Raw genomic sequence first — 23,163 nt, forward strand, 5'->3', positions numbered from 1 at the left:
GCCTCTCTCTGGGGCTCTGCGCTGCACCAAGAAGCCCATTGCAAAAAGCCTTCAATTAGCAGAGCAAGTCTTCATCATCTGACCAAAGTCACCTTGAACAATCAAATTATGTCTAAATTTAAATAAAACAATCGTCCCCGATCAATCAGACTTCATTAGCGTCAAAATAATTCCCACTGCTTCACAAATGCTTCAAGTCACCCATCCCTTCATGGTCGCACACTTCAAATACTGTAAGGTCACCTACCAACACACCTGTGTGCGTAGACAAAAGAGGAAAAACACAGAATAGTTCACTGTGAAACATCTTTTAATTCCTGATCACACAAAGCTCAGATGTGTTTGTTTAATTCACAGTTTGGGAGATTTTGCAGGACTTAGAAGTTGAGGTTTAGTATCTCCAAACTGGCAGTCTGCTGAGAGTGTGGGGGCAGACAGAGACACACAAACAAACTCAGTTTAGATAAATTGCTGTGGTCTGGGCTGAGCATTATTACTGAGATCCACACCGTCTGTGCTTGATTGTGAGCACACAGCCATGATAAATCACTGAACAGTCCTTATGTCCATGGGCATAAATTATACCAGTTTTTTTGGATACATACATTAAAAAGCCAAATTGTTATCAAACAAAATGTCCCCACTATTCTAGATAAAAATCATAGTCAACAGGTTAGCAGCAAAGTTTAGCATTAAAATCTTCCAAATTTTAAAATTTTCTTTATATATATATATATATATATATATATATATAAAATATAAAAAATTTCAACTGACTTTTTATCCAGCTGGCAGTGGTGGTTAGGCACATAAAAAACAAATCATTTCTTTTATCCCTGCATGACAATAAACAATTTCCTGTGTGTGTGTTGTTTGTGAACTACAGATTGCCGTGTTGTTTCCATCTAGTTCGGAGCGATATCCGGCTCTCACAGCCTCATCAAAATCACTCCATCGTAGCTGACGTTAGTAAATGCCTTTTCCCCAGAAAGGACAAACAGAGGCCTGTCTACACTAAAAGCATTTTCACACTGCAGGACCAATCTCCAGCTTTCCTGCCCTGACCAAGGTCATTTCTGTTCAAACAGCAGAGCCTAAGATGATGTAGTGAACCGATATCCCCAGGTCAGCATGGTACACTCCATCCCAGCAGGGTTTGGTGGTGTAAACTAACCTCCGGGCTTCAGCATCCACAATTTTTACGGTTCCAGAGGTTACGGCTGAGCATGCTGTTTTTTTCTTCTTTTTCAATGTGTAAGAAAGCCCAGTGGAAGCTTCAAAATGCCCTTATCTGCTCATGCTCTGTCAGCCCCAGATGTCCTGTAAGTAGCGTTTCTCCTCTCTGAGCGATGCCAGTCTCTTCATGGCGTCCAGTTGATCCACTTGAAGCTCCGTTTTAATCATTTCTACAAGGGTCTCATTCACGTCTTTAGCCATGTTCTTAGCATCACTGTAGAGGAAAAGCACAGATATATTATGTATGTCTGCACATCACACCATTTTATAAACCATAAAGCAAGTGCAGCCTCTCCTGGAGTATATCCTGAAAAGAAGTGACTGATTTTACTGTTGCTGCCTGCTGGGGAGCATTCATCATCCAACAGTTATATTTTCTGACTCTGAGGAATTCACACAGTTCTGATGTTTCAAAAGTAATTTACCCAAAGGTGAGAAAAGCCAGGGAGAAACAAAAAGAATCTGATGTGTAGCTACACAATGTTGACATGTTTGGGTTTTTGTCTTTGTACTGACAGAAACAATATGTTCGGATTTACAAAGTAGGAAAAGCAAAGTATGTATACACTATAAATGACACAAACAGAACATGAAATTGCATCACGTTGAAGGTAACGGTAGACGATGAATCCGAGGTAGAGTGAGAAATACTAGAAAAAGAAAATATATACACAAACACACATCTCTCATGGGCCAAGTGTCACATAGGTTTATCATCTAAATCATTTCTCACAGGGTACAGCAACAGTCATAAAGAACCATCTACACTGACAAGAAGAACAAGAAGTCTTGTGTGGCTTCCACAAAGCCCTGATCAACATCATCAACTGATTACCGTATGTGATGAGACAGAAATCAGTGAGACAGCCTGAAATTAGTTCACATGGAGAACTGTGGAGTTCTTCTACAGGCGCGGAACAACCCTGCTGCCTGATACCTAGAAACAGTGCATAAAACTGTGCACTGGAACAATTTCAAAAGTGTAGCACCTTTATCTAGAAGGGCTCACTGTGGTGCTGTGCTACTATTTACACATATTAGTGTTTACCATCACAACAGCTATGTAAATCAGTATAGATGCAATATATATAAAAACAAGTTTATAAATTGAAAATACAAATTGCAGTCAGTTCAGTGTTCCCAAAAGTTAGCACAGACTTGCCCTATTCAGTCTTGATGTAAACACAGCCGCTGTGCCACACAGTGCTGCATCTCTGGAGACATCCAGAACTCTGTTGCTGAAACTGAACAATGACAGCAGTTGGATATGATCCCATTTATTGTCCAGGGAGCAAATACTGGAGGCAGGGTGGACACAAGAGGCTATTCTTAGCCTATCGCATGCTCCTAACACTCAGAACTGGTGGCATGGTCTAGAAAGAATTGCAGATCAGGTATTGTATGTATACCTGTTGATGTTAGTATGTGCTATTATTTGTAAAAAAAATACTGTGTTATCTGCACACTGTCGATTGGATCTCTCTTGTAAAGAGATAATGCATTTCTATAGACCTGATGCTAGACCAGTAATTGAATATTAATTTTCTGCCAAATGTGAACAGAGAAAGAAATCAATATTGATTTACAAGAGAAAAGTAGAGCAGAAAAGACTCCTGCACTCCGTTCACTCCGACACATGAAGTAGAATGTGGCACAGGCACGACAGGGGGGTGAATGTAAAACAGAATGTCAGTCTTACCCGCAGACATACAGATAACCGTTGTGTTTGAGCAGGATGTCCGTGACTTGTTGACTGTGCAGCATCAGGTTGTGTTGGACGTATCTGGGTTGTGGTGTTGAGGGGGTGGACTCCTCCTCCCCCCTGTCATCCCTGGAGAAACACACCTTAAGGTGGTTTAGGGTACCACGGGACACAAAGCTCTCCAGTTCCTCTCTGAAAACAAAAACAAAAAGATTGTACAGCAGTAACATTAAGATTATTCATGAGATACTGGACAGGATGTTTTTAGAAAATGTGATGGGCACCCGTCCATGCCTAACAGCATCCATCTCATCATTTTTCGGAAGAAGATAAACGCAGAATCCTAATAATGCCAAGTATTAAACCCAGTTAGGCCTCTTTATCCGTTTACATTCAAAACTCCCTTAAGATATTTAAGAAAACCTCCAACTGCCTCACAAGACATGCAAGTCCCCCCAGATGCTTCAAAAAAAGCCTGTCAGGCTCGATAAAACACAGCACTGATGGGCAAAAGGTCTGAGCAAAACTGTGCCAGACAACCAATTTATCTTGTTTAACAAGAGAAGTGCAAAAAAAAATATGGATTTCATAAGCAAGGTCGAGTCACTGTTATGAGCATCTTTTTACAATCAATCCTCCCAGCCTTGCAGTTGGGTGTAACCTTGCTCCCCATCGGTGTGTTTTGCTTGCCAACTACTCCTTCTTATGCCTCAGTGTTTTTACAGGGCCCCGGGTGCTATTGGAAAGAAGGAAGGGAGTGAGGGAGTAAGGTTTACTGTGGTTTAGAGCATCTTGTTTAAAGTTAAGCAGTCAGAAAAAGCGGAAACACACACACAGACACAAGCGCACACACTCTTAACAAACTGTGGCTCTGAGATCATGGGTGAAGGTCTTTGCCTCGGGGGTCTGTTTTTCTGTAACCCCCAGACTAAAATAAGGCATTGTTTGATAAGACACAGACTGTGATATGAATACTAAAGGCAGAGACCAGGATTGTTGTCTTTATTCTAAAACATCCACAATTTTTGCTTCTGCTCAATGTTTACCATCTACCATTTGATTGGGAAGCATCATTAAAAGACGTTGTGTGATTACAAAGTCTGTTTGAACACAAGAGCAACAGCCTGAATTACAAAGAGAAGGACTGCAGAGTCTTGTTTGTCTGAACAAAAACTGTCAAAGATTAATAACCGTGTGAGCAGAAACTGGCAGATGACAAAAGGCAGCTGACTTCCTAGATGACGGCCACAACATGTCAGACTCCTCGGTGTGTTCATAAGTATAACAGCCTGTGGCAATATCCCAGACCAAAACGTGAACTCAGCAGGCCTTCCAGCCATGTTTCCTCAACAGCATGAAATCACATACCATAAAGAGGCTGAGGGAAGGCGTAAGTGCAGCAGAAGGGGGGGGACAAGTTTGCCAGGCAGGCAGACTGACTTCCATCTCTCACAGAGATGTTAAGTGTTGCGGCTGATTGAGGCACACTGCAAGTCTTGTTTGTCTTTTGCATTCAGAGCACGATCAGAGAGTTGGTTGCACTCAGTCTTGACATTCTGTAATATTTATAAGCATAAAAAGCAGTTTATGCTATATTTATGCAAGTTCAAATTTCAACCCGTACTTACGACTTTCAAAATCTGGGACGTTTTAAAAAAATCCTACAAAGTATGCAAAGCAGGTTTCTGCATACCAAATGGCACTTACTTTAGGAGAAGTCCAACAGAGATGAGTGCAGGCAGCCAATTCAACTGCAGGTATGTTGTTCTCATTCTGCTAACCTATTTAAATTGAGTACAGCTCTTCATGGGTGGCTCATAAAGCACAGACTAATCACTTTGGTCAACACTGTGGGGGTATTCATCAGAAAGGCCCACACTGTGAACAAACACCGCCCACTACCTGGCTGTGAGTTAGTATTTAAGTAAGGGATAGAGGAAACAAAAGGGAACAAACAACATCCTCTGTGATCTGCTCTTCTGTGATTAAGGATGCTAATCCATTCACACTATTTAATCTGGCAAAGGAACTCAGTGCAGCGGGGTTGAGCACACGCTTGCTGCTGACATTAAGAAGAGCTGATCAATTAGTATGTAGTCAGGAGAGAGTAAGGGCAAAATAAACTCATCAGAGCAAGGACCTCCACTGAGGTCGACGTCAGCTTACAATGCATTTACAATTCAAGGCAGGAGGTATAACATTCAGATTTGTTTTTTTACAGCAAAAGATGACTTTTAATACTATATGGATTTGGAGGTTTAAGAGAACAGATTACTATTTACAATTTTTTTATGATGACACTGCTCCCCCTTCGGATCCAGTCGAGTATACAGCATTGTTTCAAAGCTGAGAACGAAATCTTAAAATCTCCTGTTAACAGCAGAACTATAATTCACAAGAACTTTATTGAATCTCTGTGCATCAGCAAATCTTGAATCTATTTAGGTTCATCTTTCAACGACAGCAGCTGTAAACAGTGTTGACATTTAGAGTTGTTATGGCTAATGTATTAGCTTTGTTACACATTAGCATACATTTGCAGTTGAGCCTCTCTCCAAATGACAAAATATCATCTCAGTGGTGAATATTTAACTCTTTATCTGCTGAATGCTCCATTAAAAGCTAGTGTCTGGTGTTATTTTGGGTCCTTCTGGTAGTACACTGCAGTTTAGTAGTATTAGATGGCTGATCTACCAGGAAGACACCCACATCTTGCAAACAGACCGAGACACTCATCACACAGTTCACAGATTTCAATACATGGAAAGTGTAGAGGCAGGGTGAGGAGGGATGTGTGGATGGAGAGCAGCGTATCTGACTCACAACAGCATTAGCATTATAGAATACATATGAGTGTATGTGTGTCTAAAAGAACCACTGAAGTGTATGGACAAGCACGTCTTACCTGAACAGGTAATCTCTGTCTCTGTGGCGACAACCAAAGAACAACCAGGTCTCACCAAATACGGCTTCAGGGTCCTTCTGCCTCTCTGCCTCTCTGAAAGTCAAACAGTTAGCTGTTAGCGGTCAATCAATACAAACAGACACCCCGAGCAGATGGAGGAGAGAGAGTCCTCCTTTGCAGCAGTGGTTAAAGAAGAGAAGTGACACTATAAGCACTGTCTGCACCACCAGTACACAAAGTACCACAATTGTCTAATGCATGGAAACAACCGGGCACACAGAAGCGAGGACATAATATGTATAATAAAATTTCATCCAAACAGAAGGATAGATCTTATCACTATAAACAATAACTAAAAATAGAACTCAGGTTCTGTGTGTGTGTGTGTTTTTCATTCATGTATGTGTGTCCAGCTGTTACTTGGTGCACAAAACAGCTTCTGAAAAAGTGATTCCTCTTGTGGATTTGGAGTTTGGCAAATCTCCCAGAATCCTTTGCAGGCAACTGCAACGCAGCGGCACAAAGCGCTCTGAGGATGCTGTTATCTGTGCCACACACCTGCTGCAAAGGTGACAGCTCTCTCCCAGATAACAACAGTTGACCCCCAACCTTTCACGATGCCATCAGTCAGCTGACTGTCTAAAGAGGCCAGCATTATCTGTTACCCCCGCTGGTGAGGGAAGGTGGAGGGGGTGGGGCTGAAGTGACCAACCATGACGAGGGGCTAAGATATACCACTGAGTTAGAGAGCTAAGAGAACCACTGAGACTGGGTCCTTTGTGCTGTGCTGCTGCACTCCAAGGATAAGGAGCTGCTTCGGCTAAACTCTATCCACTGCTAGTCACCTGCAGACTGAATCCTGCTGTTTTCCAGGCATCACAAAATCGTTGGATTGGATGGTGTTAATGAGTTGAATAGTTGAAGTGTGAGAAAAAATAAAATACCGGTACTTCTCCATGTATGTTGTCCAACTCTATTAAAAACTATCAAAAACACAAAAAACAAAGTTAATTGCTTTTAGTTTTTAAAAATTTTCAACTATATAACAGGTCCTTCCTGGACAAACAGTCGTCCATCGTCAAGCCTTCAATCTATATCCACGTCTGAAACTCCAATTTAAGATGAGCACATAAAACATTTGTTCCTTCAGGAGATGAATTTGAAAACAGCTTTTTAATGGCAAACTGTGCTCACGTCATTCTGGACAATGAAACTCAATGATCCAAGTGACGTACAATAGGACTGGAATTGCTACCTTGTGGTAATATACCTCTGCCTCTGCCAACCAGTTTTGTGAAATTTTGTCCTAATTTGCATAGTGATTCTTGAGACATTGCCTCCATGATCAAATTCAAATGAGCTCACCCTTGAAAAGTAATTGTTTTGCCAAATGTGAAGGGATTTTCACAATGCTTTCCTAAGACGATGTGATCACAAAAAACAGGATTGGTGCATGAACAACCTGAACACATAATTTACACATTTGAATGGGCGAAGAACTTTCAGTGGTTCTCAAAATGTAGTTTGGGCCCCTTACAGAAGGCACAGGCAATCTCAATGTGTCTCATGAAAGAAAGACTACTTTCATAAATATACAAATACAAACCTGTTGGTCAAAAATAAGTCAGTCAATCAGTCAAGACAAATGTAGCAGCAGACTGAGTAAATCATCAAAATGTTGCTTATTTTGCCGTTACTTTTCCCAGTATTGATCTGGGTAGATAACACTTTTATAAATAAATTGGGGACAAGACAATTTAAAGCATTTGTCAATTTCAGCTTCTTAAATGTGAACATTTGTCGCTATTTTTATGATAAGTTTTAATGATTTGAATATTTTCAGGTTTTGAATTTTAGGTTGGTTAAACATGGATGTCTTTCTGACATTTTATGAACTGAAAGATTAACAGATCTATTACATTTTTAAAATAATGAACTGATTAATCAATAGTTAGTTGCAGCTCAGCGCTAATTGGCCTTAGGGAAAAACAAATCAATGGAAAAGTGTGATTGTGAATACTGAAACAAAGCTTTGCTCTCACTAATTGAATGCAGAGTTGACCAGTTAATGAAAATGCTTCACAGAAGAAGTTTGTTTGAACTTTATGTCTGAATGAGGACCCAGTAACAGAGCTGTCTGGCAGACCTGATCTGAACGCTCCGATCCCATCCATTAGCATCCTGGACGAGATTCTTCTGATCTGCAAACAGCCTCAAGTAAACTCATTTTAGTGGGCTCGTCTCTCTCCTCTTGCCGCCTGCCCTAAAGGGATCAATACCAATATGAAAAACCTGGATTCCATTCTGAGTAGACCACACCGGCGCCTTTCCCTGAATACAAATCACATCACATCACATACCCACACTATAACAGCCTGCAATACAATCCCAGGGGGGAGGGCAGCATCTACAGAGCACTCCATTTGGGGTCGAAATCAGAGGCAGTTGGCTTTCAGCGGCATTCAGATGATCAGCAGGAGGGGGAAACGGCATGGAAGGCAGAGGTTAAGACTCCGTAAACATCACAATTATCTCATATCTTTCATTTTCATCTCTGCAGCTAAGTATTTCTGAGTGGCTTTCTACATTAAAATACGCAGCCTAAATACAACAGCTCGAGGCTTTATTTACTGAAATTACATTGAAGAATTACACCCATATACATTCAACATGCTGAACTTCATGGACGCTGTGGTCTAATTACAATCAGCTGTCTGGTTAGACAGATAAATTGACTCTAGATACTTGTTATATTGAATGTGCCAATATGCCTACTGGCATACCTACGTATTAAATTGCTGATTTTTTTTTTTTAAAGAAAAGCTTGTTAGAGCTGCTAAGAAGATTAAGGCTAACCACCCAGTTAAACTAATATTTACTTAACTGTCAATGTGCCCAGCTACACAGACAGACCATGAAAATCACATTCTCCATCAAATCCTTCCACGCAAACTACAGCAATCAATACCAGACGACTGGAGGGCCTTATTAAAATCTCCTGGCACCACCAAGCGAGCATCTGACCTTTAGAGACTCTTCTTCCACTTGTTACCAGCCGCTACAAACTTGTACAAAGCACTTTTGAAAACAGCCATTGATTAACAGTAGGTGTAGAAGAGGAGGTAAGGCAGGAAGATCGAAGTGTCCCCCTGTTGTTTTGTTGCTAACAGGACCCTTCTCAGGCCTCAAGGCAGATACGGCGTCCCGTTGACAAACTGGTGATTGTTATCTCCTATCAGAGAGCAGTGTCAGCTGGCGAGGATTTGTTTGGAATCTCAAGTTAGATTCCGTACAATGTCGCACGCCATGACAGGTTTTTACAATCCTCCAGCACAATACACAGCTCGCAGGGGAGAGGATGAGAAACACAGAGAGGGTGAGGAGACAGTGGAGGTGATGAATAGATTCACACAGGTTTATACTGTGACAGTCAAGAGCATCTTGAAATATAAAGCCAAAAGAAAATAATACAACAGTGAACATTTAAGGATGCATTTGATGAGGGGATGTGGTGGTTGTATTATGAAACAAAGCCTTCAAAAATCAACTGAGGTCTGGATGTGCTGCTTTTACAAAAACACTTAAATGTGTCATTTTATCTTGGATTTTAAAAAGCATTATTTGGACTCTGCTGTGAGGATGAAAGTAAAGACTGATATGTTCATATCACTGCAACAGAATGTTTTCCCTCTGGCCGAACCTTTATCAGGAAGAAGGAGAGTCGGTCTTCATTGTTTCTCTAGCACAAAGGCTCAAACTGCACCTCGCCCCTGATGACCACTCAGCCTTCCCCACATCTGCTGCAGAGAATCCACTGTTGCCATCGCTGTGTCACCTCTCAGAGCAATCACCCGCAGACACCGCCCACCACAACACAGCAGACATCCGGGTGATTTAAAGACAATTGAACTTGACTGGGGCATAACCTCATTTACACAAAGCCACCCAAGAGTTAGACATGTCAGCCTGACTAAAAAGGCTTACTTTCTTCTGACAAGCCATGGTGGCTGTGAGCCTGGTCCAACACACGAGTATCAGGCTGGATAAATAAGCTTCAGTCACGTTAAATCCTTCTGACAGGTCATCTTATAGCAATCTTGATTTAGCCATCAATCCAGAAACTCGGAAAATTGTCACGTTTTTTTCTCTTCTAAAAGATAGCACTCTTCAAACATAAACTTACAGCAAAGGTTTAACAACGTAGAGGAACTACAACCTACTTAGCTAACAGTCAATATCCTCACACCACCTCATCGGCAATTACAAGCAAAGATTTACTCCAACAACATGGCCACCCCCTACTGGGCCTTTTACTGTCAAATCAATAACATCCCATGTGCTGCGCTGACTTCTGGCCCTTTATTACAGAAGTCATAAACGCGTGCGTCGGAGATGGTATAATTTATTCCCGTTGAGATGAGGAAAACATCCGAAAATCATCCTTGACATGATTGCAGCCCTCCCTGCTAGATTTACTATGCATATGTGCCGTACATGACGCAGACTTTTATCGCCTTTGAGTAGGATCTCATTTAATTGTCCCTGAAGATTACTCAGAAATATGCAGGGTTGATGTGCACTTAACATCACTTCCAACATTGTGAATATTCATTATAGGGTGTGCAATTTTAGCTGGAATAATCTGTGTCACCAATCGACACATAAACATGCTTGACATGAACATTTCACTGACCTACTTCAGTTGCATATCTTGAAACATTGCCATTGGATCAAGTACGTTATGACATGCACTTGACTACGGCATCACTAAGGCACATTCAAAGTGAAGGATCTCAAAATAAACCATCTGTCTATCATACTTGATAGACATTATGTTGCAAGACAGTATTATGCTGTAGTTTAAAGTAGTTGTAGTACCTTTGCTGAAGAAAGCCAATGAAAGGAGCAACTCCAGTCCCTGGTCCAACCATTATGAAAGGCAGTGACGGGTCAGAGGGAGGCCGGAATGTGCAGCCCGGTCTAAAACTCACATGGATCTAGGGTCAGAAGCCATTAGAAAGCATTTAAAATAATGAAAGTAATTACAACAATGCTGAGAAGCCACTGTGGGCTTGCCAATCTATTAATTGATCTACTTTATATTCTAAGATGCACTAATGAGAAAACTCATGAGCTTCAACTGGAATCCATGGAGTCTGCAGTGGAGAGGATTTGCTTGCTGTAACTTAAATTAATTTTTTAATTAAGCACACAGCTGCCCCAAAGCTTGTTCTTTTTTTAGTTTCTGACACATTAAAGCTCCATTTCCAGAGCAGCATAAAACATGTAGAGGTTTGAGTCCCAAACCAGACACTGCACAGTTCTAAGACACTTTTACTCAAGAACCTCTTGAACAACAATATCTGAAGATAAGTGGGCAGTCCATTCTCAGGCCCTTGCGATTTTATTGGGAAAAATTAGAACAAAGCGAGACTAGGCTAGAAGGAGTAGGTAGTTTTTCTGTCCTTAGGAGTGTTGGGTTACAGGCAGTGCAGCACCTGAACACCTTTTCTAACAAATATGAGCACTTAGAAATGTATCAGCCCAGACCACAGATGTGCACAATCTACTTTGTTTTTTTTCAGTCTGCTCATTACCTTTGGCAGAGCTGTGCTGCCGGAGGATTCAGCCTTCCCAGGGAAAACCAGGCCAGGATTGATGAGGTCAAACAGCCAACCGGTACACAAGCCTCGCCTCCCTGCAGGCCGCCCAGAGCTTGCTGGGAACTCCACCATGTTGAAGACAAAATGCAGCTTTCCTGGGTGTCTGAGACAGGAGCTACAGAGATGGGACCACAGAGGGTTTGAGATGGAAAAAGGCAGAGACGGGGGGGGGACATCAGTGTGTGAGAGTGCATACAGACAGACAATGACAATGGAGTGGAAAACAGAGTGAAATACAGAGCAGTTTACAAAAAGCAACAAGCATTATGAAGGAAAATAAATCCTCAAGCACAAACAACAATGCTGCTACAAATAAAATCAGCCTAACAAGGAGAGACAGACATTTGACATGGAGCCGATTATAAATCAGTGAAATGTGTCAAATTCTGATTTATATCCATGGTGTCCGTGACACTCGCCCAGCCCCGTTACATGAGCTCAAACACTCCTTGATCTCCACCACCTGCTGTGGTTTAAACAGATTTACTTGAACAGAATTTGAACTGGATATCATTTCACACTATTGATTACAAATTGTAGGGTAGAAGCTGGATATAAAAGCTTAGATTTAGCCTTTAAATGAAATTGCTTGTATAATTTAATTATTTTTACCTATTCCAACTATAAAAAGCTGTAACAATATAAATTGAACCCAATAATTTTAACTTTTATGAAATAGAACTAAGACAATCATCTGCGGTAAAGGAAAAATGTGATTTTCATATATGCTTTTTTTGATTTTCATTTCCAAAGGGCATCAACTAAAATGACCAAAATACAAACGGACAGAAGAATCATTATTATCGAGGTTTGAAATCTCGGCTGTTGTGCCTCTGATCATATCACTTTATTTGGAAATCATTGCATTGACTCACATAGATGAAATGTTGTGATATGTTGTTGACCATCAACCATTATACATGGCAAAGCATTTCAATTGTTTCTAGATTCACAACGTCACAAGTCCTACAACTGACTCCTGGAGAATAATTCCGTCTGTTGTTATCATGGCTGATATATGATATATATCATGGCTATATGTGTGTTTATTTTCTTCCCTGACACAAATATGTGAATTTATTTTTAATTAAATCGTATTTTTTGTGCTACTCCACAGTCTTTTCACAAACCCCTGGTAGATGAAGAAGTACCCCCCCAAGGATAAAAGTTTCTGTCTGTCTTGCTTCAATAAAACTGACTCTCTCCTCCGCTGCAGTCTTCACTGCTGGCTGAAGCACTCTCGCTCTCTCACATCCTTCACTCTCCAGTTCCTGTGGGCCACTGGAGACCTCTATTGACCACAGCATCAATAATGCAGGTCTCTAATGTCTCTGCACCATCTGATAAACTACAGCCACCCTCTCTTCTGTCCATTCCCCATCTTTGTACACAAACACACAAACACAGACACACGCAGGCGGCTAAGTGAGGGACTAATGAGGGGAGCGGAGAAGTTTTGACATTGCGTTAGATGTTGCTGTTCCACATGAGTTTTAAAGCAAAGCTAATGGGCACTAGCTTGAAAGGAAGAGCAAATCAATGACTGGCTAAGTGAGGGAAAAAGAAGGAACACATGGCCTATTTAAACTTAGCACAACTAGCTAAAGGCTACATAATATTTACAGCCCCTTCATTTGTGCAGTTTCCTCCTATCGTAGAGCTTATTAGGAAATGGCATCTATAAATACCCACTCAAACAAAAGTGCACACAACATGGACCACAATACACTAGGCAGCAGCAATATCATTGATCATGCACAGAAATAAAATATCAGCAGACCACATCCATACCCAAACAATGTTTAAAATTGCAAATTAGCAGTCCATTTAATAGAATGTTCAAACCTAAATTAAGGAAAGGCATCCAATGAGTGAATTTTTCTCAAAGAATTATCACCATGTTTGTAAAGTCTCTTAATTTTTTTACTTATTATGCAGTATGGAAATGCAAGAAAAACAAAATCAGACAAATTAAGCCTCCATAATCAGTACAAATAGAAGACATATGGAGACTTGTTATTCCAGACAAATGATGCTGTCACAGGACACTTGTGCACACTTTTATGCAGTACAAGATGAAAGCTTCAGTCTAATTTCCTGTCACCTTACCTGGCTGCTGAATAAGGCCTGGGCTGCAGTTTCGGCAAATGCTCTGAAAGGCAAGCACAACTGTCAATCATTTCACTGTCTCACTAAGATTTGGTTTCACAGACATCCATGACAGAGAGGAGACAAAAAAAGTGAAAGTCATCTCGGTCCACTGAGACATCCCACCTACCAATCTATCCTTGGTAACCCCCCACCCAGGTTACCGTCTTGTTTCTAGGACACACTTCTATATTTATGAAATTACAAACTCAGGGTTATGGAATCCCAAGTGTCCAGATGTGGAGCCAGTAGGAAACAGATTGCTTATGCAGACCTTATTTCAATGCCAGACATGAAGGTGCCCTCTTTTGGGTAATATCATTGTATGCGTAAGGAGTGAGTGAGTGAAATCAGAAAAACTTATATGAGTTTGAGATAACTTTTTACCCTGTAGTAACAGGATACGCTACTCTCTATGCAGGAACCAGCTCCACTTATTAGACGTGGGCGAAGTGAGTGATTGAGAGTGGTGCCGTGTGCTTGCTATGTACTCCCTTACATTTTATTTGTATCTTGGTGATAGATTAAGCTGCAGAGGTAAAGCCGCAGCATATGTACCAGCTGAGGCCTCACAATAACACATTTTTCTGCTAAATTGCCCAGAAAGACAAACAGCTGGACTAAATCTGCTCCCTCCTCTCTTTCTGGGTTTGTCTGACATCTAAACAGCTCAGGGTGTTAGAGAGACAGCTCTATACTTTGACGTCCATTTCATCTCGTTGAGCTGAGCTTTTTACCAAAAAAAAAAAAAGAAAAAATATATAAAGAGAGATGCAGGAAACACTTAAAAGTAAGTTTGAGAGAGGATTTTTAAACAAAAACACAGGCTTTGCTGACACAGCAGCCCTCTGCTATAAACTAATCCATATTCCCTCAGATACTAAAAGACAACAGGGATAGGCAAACACATCAGCTTTAGAGAGCCGAGAACATTGGGCTCAACAACACACAGCAGAATAATAAAGATCTGAACAAATTACCAGTTAATGTAGAAACTGATGAGTTTTGAAGAAAAGCAAATCACATCAGAGATATAAAAAATGACAGGTAGCCAGGTAGAAGCCAACTCCGCTGAGACCAAAAAGTCATCACATGTTATGTGCAAATTTTTTCAGGGTCATAAAGGACAAATAAAGCACTTTATTTATATCATATCTTCCATTATTCCTATTAATGTAGTTGTAGCATATGAATAATAGAAAAACAGTCACTGCTGCCTGCTGCGAGTCTCTCATGGCAAAAAAATATTAGATAAAAATATCTGTGAGGAGGAAAGTCCTTTATAAATGTTCTCTCTGCTGTGTCTGACCCCAAGAAGGCAATTAAAGGCTGTTTGTTTGCAGATGATTCAGAAAAACAATCAAACCAATGTTTTTTCATTCTTTCAGTTTTTTTGATAAATGTGTGTAGAAATGACAGATATATTAATAAAGCCCTTGCGTTTATTCATCATCATTCGTCAGACATCAGATTAAATGCTGCCACTGCTGTGCATTTCTCACAGAGAAAAAGATAAAGAGAGACACTGCATGAAGGCTAAATTCTTCTTCTGTTTTATTTTTGTGATTTGATTCATTTAAGAAAGTTTGTTTTCCCAGATCTTTGAGTTTAAATGATATTGAGCTCCAACACTTTGACGATGGTTAGAATAGCATGCAAGCTTATATTAAAGTGAATTAGTAATGATTCGTCCTCATGCATGAATCATACATCAATAACAGCCTCATTTTACACATGATCCATGATGATGAATACACAGACAAATAGAAACGCCTGGCGAAAAGAGTCACAGTCAATATTTTAGAGACCCCCCACAATTATACAAATCATGCTTCTAAGGGAGCTCCCTCTGGCTCCCCTGTAGTTCACACCCTGATGACATGGAAATAAAACAATCGTAAGTGGGGGAGGGGGGGCTATTATGTTTGGAGGCTGAAAATGTATTAATGATGAGATTACAGGCTGGCCTTGCTTTCTTTTAATCAATATGCTCACACTAAGGAGTGAGTAATTTGTAAATAAATCTCCAGACATACTCAGGGTTAACCTAAGAAAAGCTTTAAAAAAAATCTTTAAAGTTTCTCAAAACAGAGCCACAAGTAACAAATCGTTTTGGACAAATCATCTACCTTTCCTGTCCATCAGAGAAACCTCACAGCTTTCCATCAGATGGTGTATCATGTACGTTAACACTATCCTCTGCGGCTGCATAGCGCTACAGTCGCTGCCTTTCTATCACAGAGTGACAGCACATGTCTGTGGCAGGGGACAACCAATCCATCATCTCACATCACTGGACCATGATGATACTGCTGGTAGATACAAAGAATATATTACTTTTAAGAGCTAAGCTCTTATTTTGTTGATGTGAGCTGCTCGAGGAGCACAAGCATGAGGATATCTTAAAATATGCATCTTAAGAAGGGCCCCATTCCCAAAAAATACAGTCTCAGGATCCCCACTTATTATTTTCCAGAATGACATTGATCATCCCGCACAACTACATAATATATACCGTGTCAAGAATCGTCTCTTTACTGTAACTTATATGCAGAGGCACCATTTTAGTGGGAAAAATGAGATAGCATTATAGTTGAGCATAAAAGTATATACTTCCGAAGATTTATGGAGAGCTTCTTTGGCTGCACATGGAATTAGGGAGGTTGTTAGCATTAAGGCATCAAGAAGAATTCTCCTTGGGAAGGTTTTAATAGCTTACAATTGCTAATTCAGAGTTACTTCTGAGAAAAGGACCTGCTAGCTCATGGTTTTCCAAACCCATTTCAACATTCTCTATGGCATTTTATTACAGCTTAAATGAATAAAGTGGGAATCTATGTGATATGCAGTGCATTTTCTGTGACCAAGAAAATTCCCTTTAAATTTCATGCTTTTCCTGCAGAAGAGAGAGGGAGCTCTGGCCTCTTGGGGTACAGGCACATTCCCCTTACTTTGCTATGATTTACTTTGTTCCACAAGTCACAATCACACTTTTAAAAAAGGACTAAAACTGCACCCTGGTACAGATTCATTCAGTCCCTGTGGTAAAGTAAATTGAAAAAGATGCTCATGGACAGCATTCAGTTCCCCGGGGCTATGACCCCAAAGTTTTTATGTGACACCCTATATGAAACAATGGACCATATAACAAGAGAGCTGACTGAGAAGCAGGCATCTTTCTCAATTTATACCCTGCACTTTACCAAAGACATCTGGGTCTACTCCAGACACATCTCTCCTCATTATTTACAGTTTAGTGTATAACAGCCTAAACTCTAATCAGCAAACACCTCCCCTACAGTTGGGGTAATGAACCGAGAACAGTGCAAAAATGCAGCAGAGTAGTTTTTAACACTGAGTCAGAGTTGACCATTAACCTATGATCCAAGCAGACCCTGTGTGTTTGTGTCCTTGCAAAGCTCAGTGGCTCACGAGTAAACCAAATAACAGATGTTGCCCTGAAGGGCCTCCAACACCACATTCTTCACGAGGGCACGATTGTCCTGAATGCCAATTTCTGCATCAGTTCACCAGAGAGAGAAAAAAAAAAAAAAAAAAAGGTGCTGTGGTTGGCAAGTAGGCCTAAAATAACTGACATTGGGGTAGGCCAAGAGCTGTGCAGCTGTTTTAGAGGACAACTCAACGTGAATGTAAAGCTTTAGCCAACTAATTTCACTGTCTGGTAACTTTCAGTCGAAGCTTATTAGATCTATAGTGAATGACCAGCCAACAATCTTAATGAGCTTAGAGAAAATGTTAGTTTTCAACCAATGGTGGGCTCATAGGGTCAAAGAAGAGAGGAACATAGATGGCAGACAGCAGCAAAAATTATCAATATTATTAGCAGGGGAGGAGATACTGAATAAACCGAGAAAGCATCTCGTCTTGGAGTCACAACATTGCCATTATATTTACATAAACTGTGACAAAAAAAACCACGGTGAAGCTACATGGATTCAACAAATGTGACAAGGAAATGAGCATTGACCTTTTGGGGAGCTGTTTGATGCACACTGACCATTGTGTGTAATTAAATGCTCTGACAAAACAGTGAGCTCACAAAGCTACCTTTAGTGAGACTACAACGACCCCTACTGGATGGAAACGATCCTGACAGACAAACAAACTAGAAATACAAATACAGAAAGTGAACTTCACATATCCGGAGGTCTTTTTTTTTTTTAGAAAAAATGGTTCTGAAGAAAATTATTCCACTGATATTTGGTGCAGGTGCAGTCTCATGTCAATCACTGCAATACTCCATTTTCTTCAGGCAACATAAAAACCTGCTTTTAATTAAATGTGCATTTATTATAATTCTTAATTATAACAAATACAAAAATAACATCTAAAAAAAATTATGTCTGAATATTTGTCTGTAGCTGGCGGGTCAATGCTAATTATAAAATGCAGCTGTGTGACAAACGACAATAAAGCCAAACAACAGTTATAAATGTGATTACGATCAGATTTTGTATTTCAGATGATACAAAGGGAAAGTATTGTTTTTGCACTAAATAGAGCCAGAGAATTTCTGGCCTTATGACTGACCTGTGAGGAGGCTGAGAGGAGGCGAGCAGGACGGGAAGGAAATGAGAAGCTCCAGAAAACTAAGGCTCGGGTCTCTCACATACTGGTTGTAGTCTGCAGCACCTTGTTTACTGCAAAGTTCCTGCAGTCTCCTCTTCTGGACACTGTCCCCTGTATGCTCCGCCAGTGCTCGCAGAAATGCCTGATGGAGACACAACAATCCGTCGTATTGTCACTTCCTCACCTCCATCAGCAACAACGGTCACAACTTTTACAGCATTTTAGACTCATATTTCAATTCACATCTGTGAAAAGTAAAACCCGCCACATTTAGAGGACACTGCAGTAGAACACACGTTAATGCATGGGCCATAAAAAAGCAAGTCTTCTCAGTAAAGGAACACTTCACCGAGGTAGACCTTGACACAGCACTTATGTAATGCAGCTATTTCAATAAGCACATCGCAGTTTATGCAAGCACAAAGGTGTCATTTAGATTTTTTTTATTGCAACAGAGGCAAACTTTTAATTCTCTAATTCATTGCTCTGTTAATGCAATCAGTTACTACAGTTTAATTGGCATTTCTCTTGTTATTGTTACTGAAGGCAATTAAAAGATGTAAATGATCATGAAACATTAAAATAAAGGAATCAACGTCATACAGTTTGAAGAACTTATTAAATATTTGTCAAGTGTTTTGTATAATCTCAATGATTTAATAAGATCAGATCAATGTGTTATTATACTTTCTAAGTATGAAAAGAATACTGACACGTTCCCATTGTAGTTTACACTGCAAAATAATATTATCATCCTTTTCCACTTCATCTTGTAAAGCGAAAAAAAAAGCAAACAAATGGATAGACTGGGTAATATATTCTCACATTTGTCTCAGTAGAAGTGGAGTGTCAGGACGTACTGCACATCTACCTGTATCTGATGCAGGTACACATACACAGGCACTGTGATCTCTTCAGTAAAACAATCTGACTGCTTGCATTACACAGGTGTTATAAAATAAAACTCTGTAGACAGCTGTTTGGCCCAAAACAATCAATTTCAGTCTGAGAAATCTCAGCAGAGGTCGTTTCTACAGACTTTTCAAGGGAACTGAACAGATGATGGCTTTTAAAATGTAAACATTCTATACCATTTTAACACAAAAAGTTTGATCTGGGCAGTTGAAATGCTTACCTAATAAAAGTAGGGCAGAAATCAGTATTAATGTGTTGCTGAAGCATTCTAATTTCCTAAAAAATAATATCTTACTCCACATTACATTCTTTACCTGAACATATTTATGTGTTTTAATAGTAATAGTGCACAGTGAGTTTAGAACAACACTGTACGGTGAACAATACAAAAACAGTCACTGTTGCTGCTCAAGCCAGATGTAAACTAATGGTCCTAATGTGGATTGGGCTATATTTTATTTTATTCTTTTTCTATAGCATTTAAGTGCTATTTTTGACAATGTATCATTCTACCTCCATGTTATTACTATTGCTATGTTGACTGGTTCTTCTCATTACCACATTTCATCGTATTGAGGACATGAATATGACAGATAAAACTGAACGGAGGACTATGATTTTTGCTTTGACTTTGTAAATTTAGTCTACTCTAAGGTTATAAAGTCAAACAATGACCTCTAGAAAAATTCTTGATCCAGACACAGACCATTTGAGTCTGGAAAAATAGGAAAAATATATTTGCCCTTCTAAAGGAAAATAACACACCTCTCTCTCTAAGCTTTAACAAAACAAATAAAAACAGTGTGCCCTTATTACGCTGATTTTCTAAAACAACAAGCAGGGTGTCAAGAGTAAAAATTAGCTTGTGTTAATCAATTTAGAGAATCAGCTGTGGTGCAATGTTTGGAAACACAGTACCTTCTTAGGTACACTTCTGATCTCAAGGCACCATGTGAGCAGGAACAGCAGTGAAACACTCTGGGGGATGTAGGCTGGCACCTGAGCACCTTTAGAGAAGAGGCAAAAATCATTAGACAGTAATCACAACAGGACAGATGTCAAGCATGCAATGCTGCACTAATGTTTAGATATTGTGCAGCCTGCAATGTGTTATGATGTCTATCACACTGCAATGTAGAGTTGCCTTTTTTTGTAGTGTCCTTCCTGAGAGTAACGTTGACACGATAGTTCCTCTGGTCTTGAAGGCCTAATCTGTGGAGAAGGTTGTCCACCTCTTCAGCTCTATTTGGGCAGAAGACATTAAAAGAATCCCCTGGCCGATAGGCCATCATTGGGCAAGCCTAAAAATGAAAAGATAAAACATTAAATATGCCCTCTAATACCCTGTTTGGGGTTTAAAATGTCTTTTAAAAAAACATTAATTTGCGGTGCATACAGAGATGTCCAGCTCGAGGAAAAGGGCAGTCTTGACAGAATCTCCTCTGGTCAGCTGAACTGCTCCAGATATAGGGACGTTGTGAATAGTCTCTTTGTTAAATGGTCCACCAATCTAAGGGAGAGCAATCATGAAATAAACTGTGACGTATGGAACAAATTTTGGTTTTACCATCAGCCTTGATCCTTACTTCTTCCACACTGTCCACCTCCTGAAGAGAGACATCCAAGTATGAAGGAGGCAGAGCAGGAACATTAAGCGCAGACTCGGACAGTGGTGGTATAGAGCATGTCAGAGAAGCTGCCAATTCAACATGGAGAACTTCAGCATCTACGGCCTGTGCTTGTGGTGCTGATGTAAAAACACTGGCAGAACCACGAGAATGAGATGCCAACCCAGAGCTCCCTGCAGAAGAAGCTGGCCTGAGATCAGAAACAGCAGAAGCTGAAGATGAAGCAGCAGATGCAAATTTGGAGTCCGTGTCTACACATGACTCGCAGTCCTGGTGGTCAGTGAGGCTTAAAAGGTTTAGCTGCACATCTGGTATGGATGAATCAGAAGTTGTTTTGGCTGAGTCTGCTGCATTCTCTTTTATGTGAGCAGTCCTGTCAGAAGCCATTTTTGATAAGGCTCCTTTGATGGCTTTCCACAGTCCTGCAAGCCAGGGGTCCACAACCACCTCCAACCTGGAGAAAACAAAGTCCACAAGATGACAAAATGACAGCAGTGTAAACAAGAGAGTGTAGGTTAAATGCACATGCTGAGAGCTGGTTGTCAATATTCATTTCTTATCATAACTTACCCTATACCATCATCTGCATATCCAGTCGCATAGAATTGTTTGGCTTCCAGTTCCTGTAGACGACGTTCAATGGTCTTACCACCGTTGCAGAAATTTGCATAATTTGTGTCTCCTAAAGCTGAAGCAGACAGAGGAAAACAGATCAAGACTTTTCTGGCACTGTTCAAAAAGTAAACAATGTGCTGGGCACTGCACTGTAAGGTCACTGTAATGATGTGCAGATTTCAAGTTCTTTTTACTGACAGTTAAGCTGCAGAAAGCTAACACAGACCCTCACAGAGGAATTTACCTAAAAGTGCATAGCAAAGGTGCTTATAGTGGTCAGGGGGGAGGGTCTTCTTCTTGATGCGCTTTACAAATTGCAGGGCATTGTCTGGTGGTTCCCCATCTCCAGTAGTAGACACAATAAAAACCACTGGGGCAGTTTCTTTCTCCAAATTGTACTGTAACCAGTTATATGATTAATAAGCATCTGGTGTTTCCCAATCCATATGACAACACGTTCCATTAATATTCACACATCCATGCAAGCAACCAAATGGTATTCATGTGTTATTGTTTTTGAGATGCTGTGTAAGCTTTGAGAACAGTTCTGTTCTGAGAAAAAAATTTAACATACCTTCTCAATCTGGTCCAAGCAGCTGAGATCAGCAACTAGTCCATGCTCCTCGGCTTCCTCAGCTATCCCTTCCGCTATAGACTGGGCTTGGCCCTTCTGAGAGCCATACAGAATCACAAACCGAGGCTTCACTTCACAGGGCATGCTAAAAATCCAGGAAAACAAGGGTCATTTCTAAACTGAGGACAATCGCTAACAAGAAATTCTTATTGCAGACTATTTGACTTTTTATAATAGAGAACGATAGATGATCCTATCCCATCTGCTCCTGTAAACCAACAGGAAAAATGACACTTAACAGGAATCCAGCCATCATTATGTTCAACTCTGATATGCCAAAAATATCTCAGGTGACAAAGGCCTGATGCTGGTGGACAACAAACTACAATGAGGATGTGAGATTTGCTCATATGTGGCTTCTTCAATCACAATCAGAATACTTTACTAATTAGTCCTCAGAGGGATTAATTAATTGTTGCCAAAATATTTAAATGTACTATATCTTCTTATCAAGTTATCATATAATAGTTAGCAATGTTACCACGACTTATATGTCGGATATTAGCAGTATTACTCCTACTATATATCTAACAAATAATTCTATCAGCCTGCCACCGAACAACCTCTGCAGCACTCTGAAGGCTTGCAGCAGAGCCAACCCGGACGTTGCGTCAGATCTGGACACTGACAGTGATTCACATAACAGCACACGTGGATATAAGCATTTTGATTCCACATAAATTTAACCAAAGAGCAGCCACTTGACAGAGTTGTTGCTCTTTAGCTAAAAGTTACACAGCTACTAGCTAAACCCTGAAACACCGCCGTGAAGCCCTGTTGCCAAACTTAAATCCCCGTAAGATTAATTAACTAAACACTTCCTTTACTGCGAACACATAAGTAAATGTTATTAAAAGTTGACATAACACTTTTGAATATGTCAAGATATTTTACCTTTAGGACGCCGCTACTCAAATTCACTCAGCCCAGTCCTTCCACTGGAATTATATGTTCAACCAAATTCACGCGAGATTATGAGCGAGTGAGATTCAACGTGATTGGAAGGCACCACATTGCAAGAAAAAGACAAAAGAAAGAAAAGAAAAAGAAATGATGCTACGTGGCAAGTTTGGGCAAAAGAAAATTCACATAATCATTTAAAAAACTCTTTTATTGAGTATTGTCAC

At 40.2% G+C, this 23,163-nt stretch overlaps 1 protein-coding gene across 2 annotated transcripts; it reads right to left on the reverse strand.

Moving 5' to 3' along the window:
- Window positions 1-292: 292 nt before the first annotated feature.
- Window positions 293-23,007, reverse strand: mtrr (5-methyltetrahydrofolate-homocysteine methyltransferase reductase). 2 transcript variants are annotated; one of them, XM_028433069.1, is made up of 15 exons: window positions 22,931-23,007; window positions 21,977-22,121; window positions 21,647-21,800; window positions 21,358-21,475; window positions 20,746-21,241; window positions 20,556-20,669; window positions 20,304-20,460; window positions 20,078-20,166; window positions 18,206-18,386; window positions 13,616-13,658; window positions 11,441-11,621; window positions 10,722-10,840; window positions 5,844-5,936; window positions 2,948-3,130; window positions 293-1,450 (listed from the first exon to the last, which is right to left on the reverse strand). In XM_028433069.1, exons 2-15 carry the CDS (start codon window positions 22,118-22,120, stop codon window positions 1,306-1,308), a joined length of 2,217 nt encoding a protein of 738 aa, XP_028288870.1. In that variant the 5' UTR covers window position 22,121; window positions 22,931-23,007; the 3' UTR covers window positions 293-1,305. The 2 variants fall into 2 exon arrangements, with proteins under 2 accessions (XP_028288870.1, XP_028288869.1); XM_028433068.1 differs by having other exon boundaries at window positions 2,936-3,130.
- Between the last annotated feature and the right edge of the window lie 156 nt (window positions 23,008-23,163).

The sequence above is a fragment of the Parambassis ranga genome, chromosome 20 (assembly GCF_900634625.1).
Source record: "Parambassis ranga chromosome 20, fParRan2.1, whole genome shotgun sequence".
NCBI classification, from domain to species: Eukaryota; Metazoa; Chordata; class Actinopteri; family Ambassidae; genus Parambassis; species Parambassis ranga.

Excerpts from the sequence above, each read along its gene's own strand:
- mtrr (XM_028433068.1), bottom strand. The coding sequence starts at position 22,120 with ATGCCCTGTGAAGTGAAGCCTCGGTTTGTGATTCTGTATGGCTCTCAG. Across the intron at positions 20,461-20,555 it reads TCCTCGAGCTGGACATCTCT|GCTTGCCCAATGATGGCCTA; the intron begins GTATGCACCGCA and ends TTTCATTTTTAG. Across the intron at positions 13,659-18,205 it reads TCCTCTCAGCCTCCTCACAG|AGCATTTGCCGAAACTGCAG; the intron begins GTCAGTCATAAG and ends CTTGCCTTTCAG.